The 19,640-nt window shown below is 34.5% G+C and overlaps 1 protein-coding gene across 47 annotated transcripts in view; it reads right to left on the bottom strand.

The window, feature by feature from the left end:
- EPB41L3 (erythrocyte membrane protein band 4.1 like 3) overlaps window positions 1-19,640 on the bottom strand; it is a 243,190-nt gene that overhangs the window by 148,705 nt on the left and 74,845 nt on the right. For all 47 annotated transcript variants that reach the window (XM_056823691.1, XM_056823700.1, XM_056823694.1 and 44 more), the window contains exon 3: window positions 12,649-12,846. In XM_056823691.1, the coding sequence (XP_056679669.1) occupies window positions 12,649-12,846 (198 nt within the window). The remainder of the gene's footprint in view (window positions 1-12,648; window positions 12,847-19,640) is intronic.

Here is a 19,640-nt window from a genome sequence, read left to right as displayed (position 1 = left end):
CTCTCTTTTGTCATAGCAGTGTTTAATGAATGGTACATAATAGGTACTTAAGAAATTCTTATTAACTAATTAATTGGGATGCAGGATATGATTAATACATGTTTGGTTCATTATTTTCTAAGTAAACGTGGCTAATTTAAATGCAAGTATTTATGTGTGTATGTAGACACCCATATATGTGTGTGTGTGCATGAGGCACTGTGCTGGGTGAGAATACAAATCAAAGATGATTGTGATTTAATTAATGAGCTAATAAGGTCATTAATGAATGCCTAAAATGTAATAAGGATAAAAGGCATATACAAATCCTGATGATTTAGAAGGGTCTCTCTGTGTGTGTATACATACGTGTGTGTATAAGACTCTGTACTATTTGAGGATACAAAGATAAGTGTCACTTAGTACATCATTAATGACATAACAATGGAATAAGAGGGGAAAAGACATACAAGTTCATCAGATGATTTAGAATTAGGGGTGGGTGTTAGGATTAAGTGGGTATGTGAAACTCCATCTATGAAGACAGATTGATACCTGCCCTGACTAAAAAGTATTAGATAATTGAGAGGTTTTGATTTGCCCGATATAGTACAATAGTATAAGCTAGCTGGATAGCTAGAGGATGCAGTGGATAGACTGCCAAGCTTGGAGTCAGGAACACCTGTTGTCAAATCTAATCTCAGATATTTATTAGCTATGTGACCCTAGTTGAGTCATTTAACCCTATTTGCCTCAGTTCTGTCACCTGTAAAATGAGCAGGGAAATGAATGGCAAACCACTGTAGTATTTTTGTCAAGAATAACCCAAAATAACCCAAAATAAAAAGTATAAGTTAGCATGGCGTCTTGAATTCAGAGCTTCCTAACTTCATTCTATATACCTGATTTGAACTATTGATTCTCTACTCACTACACCATGCTACTTCTCTTAGAATGCTTTATATGTGAAAAATCTCCCTGTTTAAACACCAGTCAGGAAAAAAAGCTACCATGATTCCAAATAATATAATAAAATGTCGTTCAAAACAAATTACTCCAAGGGCAGGGAGGTGCCTCAGTGGATTGTGTGCCAAACCTGGAGTCAGGAAGACCTGAGTTCAAATCTAACCTCAGACAATTCTGAGCTGTGTGACCCTGGGCAAATCACTTACTCAACTGCCTAGCCCTTCTAGCTCTTCTGCTTTAAAAATCAATATTTAGTATCAATGTTAAGGTGTAAAGTAGAGGTTTTTAAAAAAATTGTTCCTATGAAGTACTAATTAAATGCTACCAAATCTTTTAAGCTCACACTTTACAAATTAAACTTTTAATTCTGAACTTCATGTCAAGTCATCCCAAAGGAAATTTAGGTAAATTTTTAAAAAGAAAGCCAAGTTATTTATGAATTGATGTAGCACTCAACAAAGCACCTGGCACTTAAAACCGAAAGTCATTCAAGCTTTGAAAATTAAAGCCCAGAACATTTAAATTAGCATTTTAATGTAGTTCAGAGTCTTACTCATTTGTGTTTCCTGACATATATGCGTCAATTCTCAACTTTGTTGTGAATTTAAAGTGTTTAGGCTATATGTGCACTAATTACAGAATATTAAAGTTAATTACTTTTTCTAAATGAAAACCTGTAGACTATAGCAATCACTTCCATCAAAATGATGTGTCTTTATTAGTCAAAAACTTAATGAATACAGATCAAGATGATTCCTACACCCCTGGGCAGTAGATTTAATATTGGAGATGTTAAGGAAATGAGAGTGTATTTTAAAAGGCTTAGCATGTAAGCATTCCAATTGTTATTCCTAAGTGTCATTAGAGAAGGAAATAAAGTTAATTGTAATTTTCTCTTCAGTCTTGCAAATTCTTCATTGGTCTGATTTTTCAAGATTAAGAGGCAGTTAGAAAAAAGAGACCTTGCTTCAATTGATAAAACATTTCACCTATGAAAGGATAGGTGCCCAAAGTAGCAAAATGTATGAAATTAAAATTCAGGTAATTTCACGAAATCAAAACATAGTGCTTGCCTATATAAGAGAAGCTTAATGAATATCTACTGAATGAATGAATGAATGAATGAATGAATGAATGAATGAATGAATGAATTCAGTGGGTTTGGACAGAAGTTTGTTTTTGCTGTCCATGTTTTTCTGGATTATGGCTGTTCTATTAGCTGTTCAACCAAAAACTTCAAAAAGAACTGGAAAGAATTTTAATTAAGCTCTTACAGGAGATGGAAAACACGTAAATGGAATTTATTTTTTCCATTCACTTCCTTAAATGAAACAGACAAAATAGAAACACATTTTCTGAACAGATAATTAAATCACCTGCAAGACAAAGCACAAGGTAATTGCCTTTATAATCCCTTTACTGCATATTCTAAAACAAATCACAAAATTTTATGCACCATGGGCATCTAACCCTAGACAGTCCCCAAAGACTAACTGAAATTGGTCTCCAGAAATATGGTCCATTCAAATTTCAGATACACCCCAGGTGAGAACCAGATCTTATTCACTGCTTACTGTCTAGATCTATTACATACAGAACCTGAAATGTGCCTAAACTTGAGTCATATCTACAACTAATTTAGCCTCTCTAAGGTCCACTGACCTACCAAATAGACTCCCTTCATTCTAGTTAAATTCCAATTGTTCTGGGTTGCTGATTCACTCTGAATTTTTTAAATTCTGGTACCCAATAAGAATACAGAAATATTATCTAGTACATGACTGAAAGTGGTTTATTTTAAAAGATTTTCATGGTTTTTTATCAACATTTCATAATGATTTCCCACTCTATTGTAACAGAAAAACAAAATATATCCAACAGGATTTTTGTCCAACAATGTGTACTATTTTCTGTCCTATGAGTGTCCCAAACTTCTGCTATGCAGAACTATGTTTCACTATCAGTTCTCCAAGAATTGATTTTTCCCCTACAGAAGATTCACCTTCATTTTACTGATCCTTTCACTTGTACAACTATTCTTTCACATAGTCTTTTTAAAATTCTGTCCATTTCACTCTTTATCAGTTAATGCAAATCACTCCATGCTTCTGAATTCCTCACCGTCATCATTTTTTACTGTTCAGTAATATTTCATTATATTAATATGCCAAAGTTTCCTATATGATTTCTATGAATATTTTGCTAAATAACAGACTTGTTTCTGACTTCACAAGCTGAAAAGTTTAATTACTTTTCCTGAATTATTTCAAATTAAGATGCAGGGTGGCCAGACTATTTCATTGCTTCATTATCAGTGCGCTTGTGCCTCTTTTTCCACAGCCTGTCCAACACTGACTGTTGCCATCTTTTCTTAGCTTTACCAATTTTTTCTCTGTGCAGTGAACATTCAGAGTTGTTATATCATCATTTATAGTTTGTGATTCTTTTCATAAACTTTAACCAGCTATCAAAGTGACATGGCTCCAGAAATCATATGTCTGCATTAATTTCCCATGCATTAAAAAGTTTTCTTAATTTAACATTCATTTCTTTGTTTCTCCCTCCCAACTTCCCTTACATTGAAGAGGTGGTGGGAGAGAAGACTTTCCAAACAAATATGCATAGTTGAAATAAATAAATTCCCACAAAAGGTTTTCCCAAAACTGTGTTTCAGCCTATATATTTAGTCAATAACCTCTCATTCAGGAAGTACCTTAGTTGGATCAATAATTATCATTTAAAATCATAGCTGATTATTCTCTTGATCAGAATCAAGTCATAAAATTATTCATTTTTACAGTGTTTTTATTGTATGTTTTTCCCTGTTTCTGCTTCATTCTGAATATGTTCTCACTAGTTTTCCCAGGTTTCATTAAATCCATTCCCTTCATTTCTTAGGGCAAAACATTTTTCCATTATGTTTGGATACCATAATTTGTACAGTCATTTCCCAACTGATGGGCACACAGTTTCCAGTTCATTTCCCTGCCCTACTGCCAACACCACCCCCAACACAAACACAAACACACACACACACACACACACACACACACACACACACACTGCTATAGCCATGTACATATAAATTCTTTTTCTCTTTCTTTAACTTCTTTAGGAAATATGTCTAGCTAATGGTATCACTGTGGCATTGGCATTCCTAGGTACTTTAGGTATCAGACTTTTATCAGCAATGTTTGAAATTATTTTCTCAACTCTCTAATTTTTACCTTTAACACCATCTTTGATAATTTGATTCATGCAAAACATATTCATTTTATGTAAAGTGTTCCTTTTTTATTCCTTTATTTCTCATTTTTCTTGAGATCTTAGAATTTTTCCAAATGAATTATATTTGACTAGTTCTATAGATAATTGGATTAACATATCACTAAATCCATTAATTAATTTAGGCAACATTATCATCTTTATTGTGTTGACATAGTCTACACTTTAGTGAGGACTGTCTCATTATGACCCCCTTCACTTCTGTAAACAGTTACATAAATTTCATACAGAGAAATAAAAGAGTACAATTGATAGGGTGCTGGGCTTGGAATCAGAAGTCTACACTAACTCTGTGACTCTAGGTAAGCCACCTAGCCTGGTTTGCCTGTAAAAAATGAGCTGAAGAAAGAAATGACAAACTATCACAATATCTTTTCCAGGAAAATCTCAGATGGGGTCATGAAGAGTCAGACAGTACTGAAAAATGTCTGAACATCAACAAAAATCTCCTATATGTCTTGGAAGACTAACTCCCAGGTAGTTTATACATTTTGTAGAGCCTTTGAATGGGATTTCTCTTAGTTTCTTTCTGGATTTGTTACTACTACACTGAAATGCTACTAATACTGATGGATTTATATTATTTTCCAATACTTTGATGATGACATTAAAGGTCTCGGTGTCTTCAGTGATTACCTCAAGGCTTTTACAATTCACCATAATGCCATCTACAAAGAAAAATTACTTACCCTCTTCTTTCTCATTGCTTGTACCTTTGCTTTTAAGTCTTGTGCTTATTGCTAAAGCTAATGTATATAGATAGAATGATGTAAAATAACAGTGGAGACAGTATCTTTGCTTTTACATTGCATGCAAAAGAAAAAATGTCAGTGTTTCTTTGCTGCAAATAATACCATCTTCCTGAGAGTAAATAGATGCTTTTGATCATATTAAATATGGCTATTTCCCTGCCTATTCCTATTAGCTGGTTTTACATAAAAATGAGCTATTGTTTGTCAAAGGTTTGTTTTTCTTCTTTGTTGAAATAATGTAGTTTTTGTACCCCTGATTGAATTGCCTTTTAAAAGTTAAAAATAATAATTTAATAGAAAAAAGGAAGAGAAGGAAAAGAGAACAAGCATTTATATTGTGTCTACTATGTGCCAGAAAACATGCTAACCGTTTCTAAGGCTATCATCTCCTTAGATCCTTACAACCACCCTGGGAGACAGGTGCTATTATGGAGCTGAGGCAGAGGGTAAGTGATTTGCCCATGTTCACAAAAATGGTAAATTTCAGGAAATGAATTTATACTTCGTCTTCCTGACTCTAGTATTAGCACTTTTTCCACTGGTCTATCTAGTTACCTATGAAAAAGATAAGCTTTCAACAGAAACAAAGAGTCTCTTACAGCATGGCCAACTCTTGAGAAGCAAATAATTGTTAAACCTTCTGCTACAGCTGTGTATAGCTTTTATTCTTCCTCCAATGAAGCCACTAATTTGCAGAAACTAAATGCAACCAAGTTCCTATTTTATCTTCCTACAAGTGCCTTGTAATTTCAATATTTGTATCTGGAAATAATTTTCCATTAACTAACAGGAGATACTCAAATAATTAACTAAAATAGAAGATCTCATATTATTAGCAAGGAAGTCTGCTAAATCTTCCTGAAAGATACTGGATTAAGGCAGCTTGCTGCTTATGATTACAGAGAGATTTAGAGATAAAAGTGACTTTAAAGACTGTCTAGCATATGCCGTTTTAATTTTATGAATACAGTCATAAAGCAAGTGGTAGAGTCATTTCTCAAACTATAGGCTTGTGATTCCTAGGGTACTGTTTTATTTAAATCCGTTTTTACTGAGTTCTTTTGCTTTTTGGATGACCATATTTCCTCTGTTGTGCCCTTTCTCCATGCCAAAGAACAATTCCATATAACAACTAACATTTTTAAAAATAAAGAAGATGAGGGGGGAAATCAGTTTAATCAATATATTTAAGTAACATAAAAATATATACAATATACAACACTTGCAGTTATCCCAAATCTATCAAGGGATAAAAAATACTTTCCCATTTCTATTCTCTTGGGCCATGCCTATTTTATATGACATTTATTTTGCTATTTTTTCTTTGGGGTTATTCTTTCATTTTAAAAAAATTTTATATAGTCAATTTAGAATATTATTCCTTGGTTAAAAGAATCATATTCTATCCCTTCCTGCCCTACCCCAAACCATCACGTAGCCCATGTGCAATTCCACTGGGTATTACATGTGTCCTTGATCAGAAGGCATTTACATGTTGTTGATGTTTGCACTAGAATGTTCATTTAGTCTATATCCCCAATCATATCCCCCTTGACCCATGTATTCAAGCAGTTGTTTTTATTTGGTGTTTCTACTCCCACAGTTTTTCCACTGAATATGGATAATGTTCTTTCTCTTAGATTCCTCCAAGTTATTCATGATCACTGTGTTGCCACTAATGGTGAATTCCATTACATTCGATTGTACCACAGTGTATCAGTCTCTGTGTACAATGTTTTCCTGGTTCTGCTCCTCTCACTCTGCATTAATTCCTGGAGGTTGTTCCAGTTCACATGGAATTCCTCCAGTTTACTATTTCTTTGAGCACAATATCCTCTCCTAGTTCTGTCCTTTCTTCTTTTGCTATATCCTTTTAAACCAGTGGTTTTCTTTTAATTGGTCCCCCTAGTCCCTGCCCTTAATAAGCTTCCCTTTCTGCCCCCTCCCTTTTTGTTTTCTTCTTGTTTTTTTCAGGTTCTATTAAGTTCCCTGCCCCCTCTCTTTCCCTCCCTTTTTGTACTCTCTGTCCACTACCCCCCCCTTGGTTTTCCCTTCTTATTTTCCCTGTAGGGTAAGATAGAATTCAATATCCCAATGGATCTAGATGCTCTTCCCTCGCAGAATTGATTTCATTGATAGTAAAGGTTAAGTATTACCTATTAGCATTCTCTTCCTCTCAATCTTATAGGAGTATTCTTCCCCTCCCCTTCCCATGTGTATCTTTGTGTGATAAAGATTATCCTATTTATTTTATTTCTTCAAATATCTCTTTGTGCCATCTTCGATTCCCCCCTCCCTTTTTCTTTTTCTTTTGCATATCATCTTATAGCACTTATTATTCCAATCTTTTCCTGTGAATGATTCCTCTAATTACTATAATAGTGAATATAATTTTTGAGTTACAAATAACATTTTCCCCATATGCTAATATAAATAATTTGATCTTATTGAAGTCCTTAAAGAAGAAAGTTTGAATAAAAAACATTTTCCCCTTTTCCCTCTCTTTCTTATTTATCTTTTCATGTTTCTCTTGATCTCTGTTTGGACATCAAACTTTCCACTTAGTTCTGGTCTTTTCTTTAAAATACTTGGAAATCTTCTATTTTTTGAATGCCCATACTATTCCCTTGGAAGAATATGGTCAGTTTTAATGGATAGATGATCCTTGGTTGAAGACCCAATTCTCTTGCCTTTCTGAATATCCTGTTCCAGGCCTTGTGGTCCTTTAGTGTAGAAGTTGCCAGATCTTGTATAATCCTGACTAGTGCTCCTTGATATCTGAATTGTCACTTTTTGGCTTCTTGTAAAATTTTCTCCTTAGCTTGGAAGCTCTTGAATTTGGCATTTACATTCCTTAGAATTGTCTTTTGAGGATTTAGTGTAGAGGGTGTTCTATGAACTCTTTCAATGTCTATTTTTTCCTTGTTCAAGAACACCAGGGGAGTTTTCTTGGATAATTTCTTGTAGTATGATGTCAAGATTTCTGTTCATTTCTGAGTTCTCAGGTAGACCAATGATTCTCAAATTGTCCCTTTGTGCTATTTTCTGATCTGTCATCTTTTCAGTGAGACATTTTATTATTTCTTCTATTTTTTCAGTCTTGACTTTGCTTCATTAATTCTTGCTGTTTTGCTAGATCAATTGGCTTCCAATTGCCTAATTCTGGTCTTTAAGGACTGGTTTTCCTTTTTGGTTTGGCCTATCCTGCTTTTCGTGGCCTCCAGCTGTTTCTCCAATTGGGAGTTCATGTTCTTTAAACTGTTTGATTTTTGAACTATTTTCCATTTTTCTTGCCAAAAGGCTTCCATCTTTTTGATATGCTCCAATTTAAATTCTTTGGGAGCTTGTGGACAATTTCCATTTTTTTGTAAGGTTTTGGTGCATTTATTTGTATTTCCTCTCCTCTTTTTTTCCTCTGTAGCCTAGGTTTTTCCTCCATAAAAATTATCCAGGGTCAACCCCTTCTTCTTGTTTTTCTTGGTGTTAGGAAGTTGTTGTTCTTGGGCATTGTTTGCCATTACTATGGTGGTTTTTCCTTCCCTTGATAGTTAGAAATCTGAGTGAGATGGGCAGGCTCTCTGTGTATGTAGCTAAGGACCAAGGATTTTGGCTGCGGCCGGCTCTCAAGTCTCTGTATCTTCTACTCTTTGCTTCCTCGGTCTGTGCTATCTCCCTGCCGGTGCCCACAGTCTGAGCTCCTCAACCTGCTGGGGCCTCAGGTCTAGCTGATCTCAGGGATAGGTCCTCTGTGGTCTCAGTCAGCTGCCAAGGAGCCAGAGGTTCCCCTCACTTGCTCCAGAGGTACTCCTCGCTCACTCAGTGATTCTAGCTTGTGCTGGCTCTGACTCTGGCTCTGTAGTTGGGGTGGGGGAGGGTGGATCAGTTAGCATTTTGTTGGAAGCTTTTTCATCCCCTTCTGGTGTGGAAATGTCTTAATCCCACATACCTTCAATGCTGCATGCTACTGTATAGTATTTTAATTGAGATGTTAGCACAAAAAGTCATAGAATTCTAGGGGATTCCTAGCAAGAAAGGTTTTGCAAATTACCAATTTTATATTGTATAACACATTTTGTGGTTTATTTAATGATTATTGTATTAAGAAAAGTTATGTTACCAGAATAATGTTTTGTTACAAACAATTGCATGTAAAAAAGCATATTTTCAACAATCTCTAGAAAAAATGAGCATTTTTGGTCACAGATTCAGTGTATCTAACATTTTCACTTTTCACCTTTGTACATTTTGCAGAAACAACACCTCCACATACATTGCGGGCTTGATTATATTATCATTCAGTTCATAGGATTATCAATTTAGAGGTATAAAGGATCTTAAAGTATATCTGGTCCAACATCCTTATTTAACAATTGAGAGGTCCTCAAGTATTAAGGCAACTTGCTCAGGATCATCTTACTAGTACATGGCTGGTATTTGAATCCAAATTGTTAAACTCCAAATCCAGTGATCTACCATTCTCATAGCTACACAAGTTTAAGTTTCTATAGCCAGAGTAATGTGTTTAACAAAGACAGTGAAAGATACTGTTTTCAAGTTAATCTGAAGCAGATATTAAGAAATTGCACTGTGCTGGGAGAGTCAAGAGTCAAAGGTTCTGGTCCCAGTGCTGTGACTAATTGATTGTGTGATCTCTGACATGGTCATTTAACTGACATAAATGCAGGATTTCTATGAAAATTAAGTACAAGCGCTGGGCAATTATAGTCTTTATGAATGAGAACAAATCCCTGAGATTATTTAGTCCAAGTTTCATTTTATATTCAAGGAAACTGGGAATCAGAGAACTTGACTCACTTGGCCAGGATCACATAGCTAATTAGTGACAGACCTAGGGACAATCTATAGGCACCAACTGCTAGTCTTTAGATCTTTATATGGTACCACATACTTCAGTAGATCCTTCTGGAGCTAGGATTCTATAGCATCAAAAGTTCAAACAAAATATTACAACACAAAAAATCTTCTATCATTTTGATTCCTGAAATTTTACTATGATGTTTAACTCAAAAGATAACCACCTCTTTATTTTTCATCTCATTTATTTTTTCTTAGCAAAAATATCCATATTTTGTCCTCACCAAATAATTATTTTCTACCTCTGAACAAGTTAGGGAATGAATAAATTAACAAGCTTGTAAAGCCAATTTTCTTCTTTCCATAAATTATTGCTTCTGAAGATATAGAAGTGCAATAAAATTTAGTTTAACCAGAAAAGGAACCCAAAGGAGACAATTTCCCTCTATAACTAGATCACTTATTTAACCATATGAAAAGGTGTGATAAATAAGATATCATGTATTGCATTCATCCAGCACCTCATGGTATGCAGTATTACATTAAGTAGAAAGTACAGGAACAGAAGTCATCTCCATAGGACATGATAACAGAAAATCAGATAACAGCATATTTCACAAAGACATGTTAAATTGAACAGAGTATCTGAGAAGACTCCTGCAGGAAAGGAATTTCTCTAGTATTCAAGTGAATAACTTTGATAATTTCCTTCAGTTTTGTGCACCAACCTTGCATACATTTATGCACTTAGTAACTAAGGAAAAACAGTGGCAAAGAAAAGTAGAAAGCTGAATTGCTTATTGCTAGGGATTTAGCATGCAAAAGCATTCCATCCATCTCTTGTTTAATAGAAGAGATGTATCCCTGAAAAGGTCAATAAATGTCTTCCTAGTCATCTCTGAATATGCCAGAAAATCATGATGTTTAAAAGAAATAAAGAAGAAATTTGAACTGGGATATGATAAAATTCTATTTAAGAACTTTGTGAGCTTTAAAAAAAAATCTCACATTTAAAGAAAAAGGAACTCAAAGATCATTGTCACTACTATTCAAAATAATACTAATATAAAACTTAATGAACCAAAAAATAATGGTCTGAACATGAAAATTTAGTACATATAGTATGTAGTGTTATAGCATTACTCTGTGGACACTACAGTTACTGGGATGGTTCAAAAATTATTACTCTGTCTCAATGGGAAATAGTTGACCTTCTTCTATAATCTTTTTTAGAAAATAAATTTTCCCATAACAACAAAGTAGTCCCTAATGAATCCATTTGAATTTTCTCCCCAATACAAATTTAGAATTGATAGGAGATATCCTTATAACAGACAAATGGGGGAGGGATTTGTTTGATTTTTTGCATAAAGTAGGAAACTTTCAAACTGGAAGAAAATGTCTTCTTAGGGAATATCATGGTCACTTAGGTTCCAGAAGAAAACTTATGTATGCCTATATTTTCTGGTGACAAAATAAGCATTTAATTTAAGTATAACCCTCAATCTAGGAGTCAAGAGGATCAGACAAATTCACAGTTAGCCATAAAGGATGTTCTGCTACAGGGACATTTAGAGCCCTGGGACATACTTTTAACTTTGGTAACACACATTTATTTTGGCATTAATTTCAAAGACATCAACATTTGTCAAGGGTTACTAAATCACCCAGATGAACAAAATCTGTTAATAAATAGAATACCACACACTGAATAAGCATCTGGCATAAAAAGTTTTCCTAAAGACTAAAAGATATTCCCATTTGAAAATTCCTGAGATCTGGGAATATTTACACTTAGGGGATAATAGTTCTTTTAAAAAAAAAACTCGCCTTCCATTTTAAAATCAATACTAAGTACTGGACCCAAGGCAGAAGAGTGGTGAGGGGTCAGCAATTAGAGTTGAGTGACTTGCCCAGGGTCACAGAGCTAGGAAATGTTTGAGGTCAAATTTGAATCCAGAACCTCCCATCTCTAGGCCTGACTCTCTCTCCATTGAGGGGATAGTAGATGTAAGAATTATGTCCTTTCCATCTCAGTTTCATTCTAAATAATTATTTTGCCGTTGTCTACTATAAAAACAAAATAAAACATTGAAATATATTGTGAACCAATTCAAGAAGAAAGATAAGATATAAAGAACTGTCAGAATCAATAAAGGCAGCTACCCCATTGCTTGTTATCATGAATGCCTCTTAACTTGGAACCACAAAATCTTTATATTGTAATCCACTACACAACTCAGTTTAAAATAAGATGACTTATCCTTGTATGTGTTTACAGAGAAAATCACAGACAAGTCCTTCACTGACTTGTATTTTTTGTCTGTGCAAACATATGAAAATGTTTCAACATTTGAGAAAAGGACATTTGTAGGTCATAGCCTAAGAAAATTTACATGTGCAGAATTATGGCAGAATCCTACCATGTAGCTAGTTAGTCCTGACCATGCAGTACTCAGATGGCAACAAACTGTTTACATAAAATGCAACTAATTAAGATATTAGAACAAGTTAATTATCAAAGTTTACCAATGAGTTTCACTATCGAGTTTTAAATGGCCTTAAAAGATGAAAATTCAAGCTTCTTAAAAAGAATCTTATATACTAGGTTAAACTATTTTGTGGACTGCTGGTTTTTAAGTATGTTTCAGAGCAATAACTAGATCTCATAGTGTAAGTAAAGAAAATGCATACAGGTACTAAATCCGCAAATTTATATAGTTTGCTTGAATTCATATAATCTATACTTGTTCTCAGTAAGTTTTTTTATTCTTTGTCCAAGAATCTTTGACCAAAATGTCCCTTACGACCCAACTCCCATCTCCCCAAAAAACAACCCATAACAACTTACTTCAACATCACAGAGATATTCTGTCCCATCTAAAAGTATCACTTTGCACTGCATATTTTTAGGCTTCTTAACAATTTTCAAAGGAGATCGAGAGAGTTTGCTGCAAGAGGATTTCTGAGAAAGTTTATCGTCTTCAAACTGCTGATACTCAAGCTGTCTTGAAGCTGTAGCAGCCAATTCCTCTTCCTTGTCAGTGACCTGTGAAGAACAAAGAAGTTTTAATTGCAATACAAAAAAATAAATATCATACTGCATTGCTCAGGCAACAAGAAGGTATGTTAAGAACTCCCCCCCTCACACACACACACAGATAGATTTAAATAGACATATGATTTTACTTAAAGTACTTACACTGGCAAAATTTATCAATAATCATTTTATTTCAAGGAGGAATCCTGAAATATACAAGAAGAAAAGAATGAAATGTGAATCCTGGCCTTTTCTTTCTCTTTTAACCCTTATTTTCTGTCTTAGAATCAATACTAAGTATCGATTACAAGGCAGAAGAGAGGTAAGGGCTAGGCAACTGGGATTAAGTGACTTGCCCAGGGTTACAGAGCTAGGAAGTGTCTGAGGCCACATTTGAACTCAAGTCCTCTCAACTCCAGGACTAGCTCTCTATCCAAACACTGGTCTTTTTCAAGGTATTATGTGGTAATTAGATACTGCAGGACCCTAAAATAAATATTATTTATTTATATTACTTTATTCTAACTTTATTCACTGTAATTTCATAATATATATTTGTTACACATGCATATACACATGTACATACATATAATGTGCCTAATATACACATATATTTCACTGTGTATTCATACATGATGTACAGGTTTATACATATTTATGCATATTACCTACTATAAGGGTATGTGTATGTGTACACATACACACACAGAAACATATGCAAGCTCCTCGAAGACAGAGACTATTTATTTTTCTCTCTGTATCCTCAGTGGCTGTACCATAGTAGATGCTGCTTACTGACTATCTTAGTCATATCTATTCCTATATATATAAACATGCTAACAAACTTTCTATGTAAAAGAAACAAAGGAAAATAAAGCTGAAAATCTAATCCTTTCTGTAATTTTATCAATATGGAAATATCTGATGACTCAAAATTAATTCAATATACTCAGCCCCACTGAAATTCATCACAAATTAATCCCCCAAGTCTGCTTCCCTTCACTATAATGAGCCAGCATGAGAATGGATCAGATCTCTTCCAAAGCTGCTTTCAAATAAAAACAGACCAGTCCAGACTAGATTCACAAGGGTACAGGAAGTCCTACTTCAACAACAAGATTCTCCTTAAATCCCTTAGAAATCCCTTAAATCCCAGAGATTCAATACAACTCCCTTAAAAATGCCTTCTTTCTATTCCCTATGCATCAAAATGATAATCCCCCCACACACACACATCCAAAAAACAAAAAATCTACCTTAACGGAGGCCAAAAAGTTTATGCCAATCTTTCTAGTATACATGCTAGACAGGCCAGAGAAAGAAAGAAGTATCTCAAGTTTGATATGATTTGGGGGAATATTCAGAAAATTCTTTTGCAATAATCTTTCAATATCCTGTTCAATAAAAATGTAGCTTAATGAAAGTCACTGTAGTGGCCACTTATCATTGCTCTGCTTCAGTTTCTCTTAGGCTCTAATTTAAACAACAAAGATCCATGTTTCAGTGGCAGGACCTAAGCCTTCTCTCTCTCCTTTTTAGAAGTTATCTCCTGCCTTGTACTCCTATCAGACTGTTAATACATCTAGTATTTTGTCCAGGGAGGAGCCCTAAGGAGTCTATGAGAAAAATATGATGTGGGGCAGCTTGGTAGGCTTAGAGGGGATAGAAAGACATGCCTGGGTGGTCAAATATGGCCTCGTATACTTTATAGCTCCATGACCCTGGACAACCCACTTAACTGCAACCACTCTTTTGCCCTGGAACTAATATTTAGTATTGATTCTAAGATAGAAGAAAAGAGAGAGAGAGACAGAGACAGAGAGCCACAGAGAGAGAGACAGACAGACAGACAGACAGACAGACAGACAGACAGACAGAGGAACAGAGAGACAGAGAGAGAGAGAGACAAAGACAGAGACATAGAGAGAGAGACAGAGAGAATGGGAAGGGAGAGAAGAAGGAAGGAGATCAGTTTTCTAAATTGGTGAGGAGAAAAGAAAATGGAACACCACTTACATCAGAGGAATACTTAGCTGGAGCACTGTCTTCACCTAAAGAATCTGTGTCTTGCAGCTCAGTCCAAATGTCTCACTATAAATATTCTGGCTTCAGAGCATTAAAATAGCAACTCAAAAGGTCATAAAAATGTTAGCTTTGTTTTGGCCTTGAGGTAGTTTAAGAAGAAGTCTGGGGATCTTGGAATTTTTTTTTACAATGATACCTATAAGAATGAGTAGTGACGGCAAATTACTCACAAATAATAAGCTGGTTTAAATTGTCCCCTTAAACACTTTCCTTTCATGCCAGCAAATGTGAAGTTTTATATTTCTACTACCCAAATAAACATACCTCTATGAAAATATTTTAGGATATATTTAAGTTTCAAGACCAAGGTTTGCCCTTTTGAGAAAAGAGTAGGCTTTTAGGGATACCAAAGAGGCCAGTAGTCATTTGATACTTTTGCAGGGAACTAACAGGAATAGAAATTACGATGAAAGATGCTTTTTTTTGAGTGGGATAAACAATCCATTATAAACCGAACATTGTGAGGTAGCTAAGTGGCTGAGCGTATTGAGAACTAGGCCTAGAGATGGGAGGTTCTGAGTTCAAAGATTCAATATAACCTAAGACACTGCCTAGCTGTGTGATCCTGAACAAATAATTTAATTTCCATAGCCTAATCCTAACTGTTCTGCTTTGAAACCAACATTAAGTTTTGATTAAAAGAGAGAAGGTAAGAGTTTTTTTAATTGAATTAAATTAACATTGAACTTTAACATAAATAATTAAACATGCTTAGAAACTATGTTGAATATGTTTTCAGTATAAAAATATCCTAAATATTTTTCAGTCATTTTCATTAATTCTATATCAAGGTTCTTTGCCAGTTATTCTCATTCACCTTTTCACTTAAAATATGGATTATAGAATTACATACATATACACATAGTTCTTATTTTAAGGTTACAAATAGAATGTAAACTATAGACTATATAGCTTATATATTAAAATATATATAAGGTCCCTTATAAAAAAATATACCCTAATGTTATGCTTTTTCTCATTTTCCATTATTTCATAAAGATATTTTTAAATTTCTTTGTTTCTTAAATGTATTGATTTAAATGATAATATTCCATTTCATTAATGTCATAATTTATTTGATTATTCCTCTACTGATGAACATTTGTTTACATTTCTTATTTGTTTCTGGCATATAATGATGATATAAGAATCTTTGAACAGAAAGTCCATCTCTTGTTGTTTCTGACAACACATTCTGGATATTCCCAGGACTGTTATTAATGACTCAAAAAGAATGATTATTTTTAACTTATTCCATACTACCCTTCAAAAAATCATCCAAGTTTGCAACTTAACCAGCAATGAATGAGAATAGCTATTCTTCCACAACCCCATTAGCAGTGATTTGCTTTCCATTTTTATAGGAAGAGCACCAGTCCTTGTCATAACTGGCCAACTGAGCCTCAGCAAGGAGCAGCCAGTTACGTAAAGAATCTATAAAAAGTTAGCTCCTATGACTTGGGAACAAAAAAAAAGTACATTTACTGGTATCTTTCCTAAGGCAGAGAGTTGGTCTCCTATAAATGTTCAGCTTTATTTCTCATTTCAAGGTTATGATTATAAGAAGTAGAAGGGAGCTTTTATTTATTTTCTCATTTCTCCCAGTTCGTGCATAAACGTGGATATTTTTCATGCCTAACAATTCAATTGAATGCCAAGAAGTTTATCCTATTCTGTTAGAAAAATATTTATTAAGTGCTTTTTATGTGCAGGATATGAACTTACTTTGTGCAGAGGGTTATACAACCTTTTTAGAGAGAAGCATACAGTAAGGTACAAAATTATCATATCCTATGATTTTATTAATTACATTTTAGGAATATATCTTGAAAGTCTATTGTCAAAACAAACACCAATTTTCTATTCAAAGTCTTTTATAATGACATGTGAAATCATAGAGATACTAACAAAAATGTAAACAACTTAAATGCCCAACAGTAGGGGAATTATCAAATAAATTAATGAAATAGAATATTATAATCCATTTAATACCAGGAAGACTTAGTTCTTAGATAATTTTAGATAAGACATTGCCTTGCCTTCAGGGAATTTAATCTAGTTGGGGGAGAGGGAAAGAAATAAGTATGTAAATAATATTATAACACTTGTTACAGAGACTTAATATGAAGGTGACATTTTGAGGGCTGATACGGGGTCTGTTTTTTGTTTTTAAACTATGATTAGTAGGAAATGAGTCTTAGCAGAACTCTTGTGAGAAAACCAAGACTAGTGAACATTGCATAAATTCATGTTTTGGCTTAAGGGACCACATTTGTTTACTTATTGTTAGACTGGCCCTTCCTTCTGAAAATGCTCCTGAACTGAGAGCAAAAGGTGGCAAGGGAATAGGAGCCACAACTGCATGTTTTGATAGGGCACAGAGATCCAAATCCTAATAGGGTATGACATGAGTCTGTTGGTAAACAATGGCAATACCAACAGTCTGTATGGGAAAAGGTTCAAAGCAATGATGAAGGAAGGGGCAAGCCAAAAAAGCAATATCAAATCAGGAAAGACCTCTGATGGAATGTCATCAGTGATACTATCTGTTGTCTATGGATGAGTCACTCATTCTCTCTGAGACTCAATTTCCTCATCTGTAAAACAGGAATAACTGTCTGTTGTGTCTATCATACAGGGTTATTGTGAGGCTATAATTAGGTAATATTCATAAGATGCTTGCTAAATTTTACAATGCTTTATAAATGCCAGCTACTGTTATTAATGAGATAGTCTAGTGTAATGGATAAAGAATTGGCCTCAGTGAAGATGACTTGGGGTTAAATCTTTCCTCTGTCAGCAATGGAATATAAGATTAGTCAAGGCAAACCCTTAACTTTAACTGGTAACATTATAGAGAAGGCTGTGACTTTCAGTGGTAGAGAAGTTCCTCACCAGCAATTCCCATGTCCGAAGAAATCACAGGTACAAAAATAAAGCTATAGTAATACAATAAAGTTTGTATTAAATCAGATCAGGTACCACCTCAGCTACTAACCACAGGATTTTCTTAATCCTTCCAGTTTCTCAACTATTGGTGCAAATTATTTTGTAGATATTTTGTATTGAATTATCTTTGCACATACTGTTTCCATCCCAATACAAGATAAGGGCTTTGAGGGGAGGAATTGTTTCATTTTTCTGTTTGTATTTCCATTGCCTCGTCTTATGTCCAATACATAGTATACACTCAAAATTGCTTTTTGGGTTTCAGGCAGCCCAGGGCAGAAAGAGGGCTGAACAGAGTAGCAATGAGGCTTTTGGGAAACGAGAGTAGTAATAGGCTTCTTACATGTAAGGTCAAATCATTGGGGATGAGGAACCAATAAGATGGAAGACACAATGAAGAGGCACATCGGCCTTGCTCCACTTAGATGACAGAACAACTATTTTTTTTCCTTTCATGAATATTTAATTTTTCCTGATTATGTGCTGAAACAATTTTAACATGATTTTTCATATTTTGAATTCCAAATTATTTCCTTTCCTTCTCTTCTTCCCTCTTCCCTGAGATGGTAAGCAATTTGATATAGGTTATACATGCACTCTCATATGATATATATTTATATATATATCACAACATGAAGATTTCACCCACTCTTAAGTATCAAATGGAATGTCAGATGCTGGCACTTTCTAAAGACTACAGGAAACCTCAACCCTAGCTGCTCTTTAATCCTCAGAGTATTCAAGTCATGATGGGGAATCTCTAAAAACATTTCATCCATCCTAAATATTGAAAGAAGATGGTTACACATTTCCTCCCAGATATGTTGCTGTTAATATTAGGTAGAATATAAATTCTTACAGTTGGCTTCTCCTATTTATTTTTAGCTCAGTTTAATCTTATACTCTTATGCTGTGACTTCCTGAGTATCTCACTGATACAGTCCCTCTACAGGTTCTCAATATTTGTGGGTGTTTTTGAAGTAATATATGTACTAAACTCTTGTACAAGCTTAGTCACTATGCCAATTGTGTTACATTCTTTGCCAAAGTTCTTTCCAAGTTTACATCATCACCATTTTATGATTGTCTGAATCCTTCACAGGGTTCTAGTATGGTGGATTTAAATAAAAAATTTTAAGAAATGCCCTGGCAAAGAAAACAACTTTTAGATATATATTCAAAGATACTCTCTATCCTCTTCCCATGAATATTTTCTCATTTCTGAGTTTTTAGGATATTAATCTCTCTTGGTTCTCCTCCTATTTGTCTGGCTGCTTCTTCTTTCTCTGTGGCTAGATCAACACCCAAACCCTATGTCTCCTGACTATAAGGCTCTATCCTGGGATTTCTTTTTTCTTTTTGTACCTTTCTCTCATGATAATTTCATCAACTTCTAAGATACAATTACTCTTTCTATATAGATCACTCCCAGATCCATATATCTATCACTAGTTTCTGTCCTGTCTCCCAGTCTCCCATTACCAGCTGCCTAATGGACATTTCAAACTGGATATGCCATAAACATCTCAAATCCAACAAGTCTAAAATAAATCTCATTACCTCTTCCCACATTCCTCACAACCCACCTCCAATCCTAATTTCCCTCTTCTTACTAAGGTCACCATCATTCTTCCATCACTGAGGTTTACAATTCTGTGGCTATTTATCTTCAACTCTTCCCTCTCCTTAACCCACTGTCAAACCAGTAGCCAAAGGTTATCAGTTATATCTCCACAATACCTTTCACATTCATCACTTTCTTTCTACTT

The sequence above is a fragment of the Monodelphis domestica genome, chromosome 3, assembly GCF_027887165.1.
Source record: "Monodelphis domestica isolate mMonDom1 chromosome 3, mMonDom1.pri, whole genome shotgun sequence".
Classification (NCBI taxonomy): Eukaryota; Metazoa; Chordata; class Mammalia; order Didelphimorphia; family Didelphidae; genus Monodelphis; species Monodelphis domestica.
Note: the sequence above shows the minus strand (reverse complement) of the source record. Positions and strands in the feature narration are given on the sequence as shown.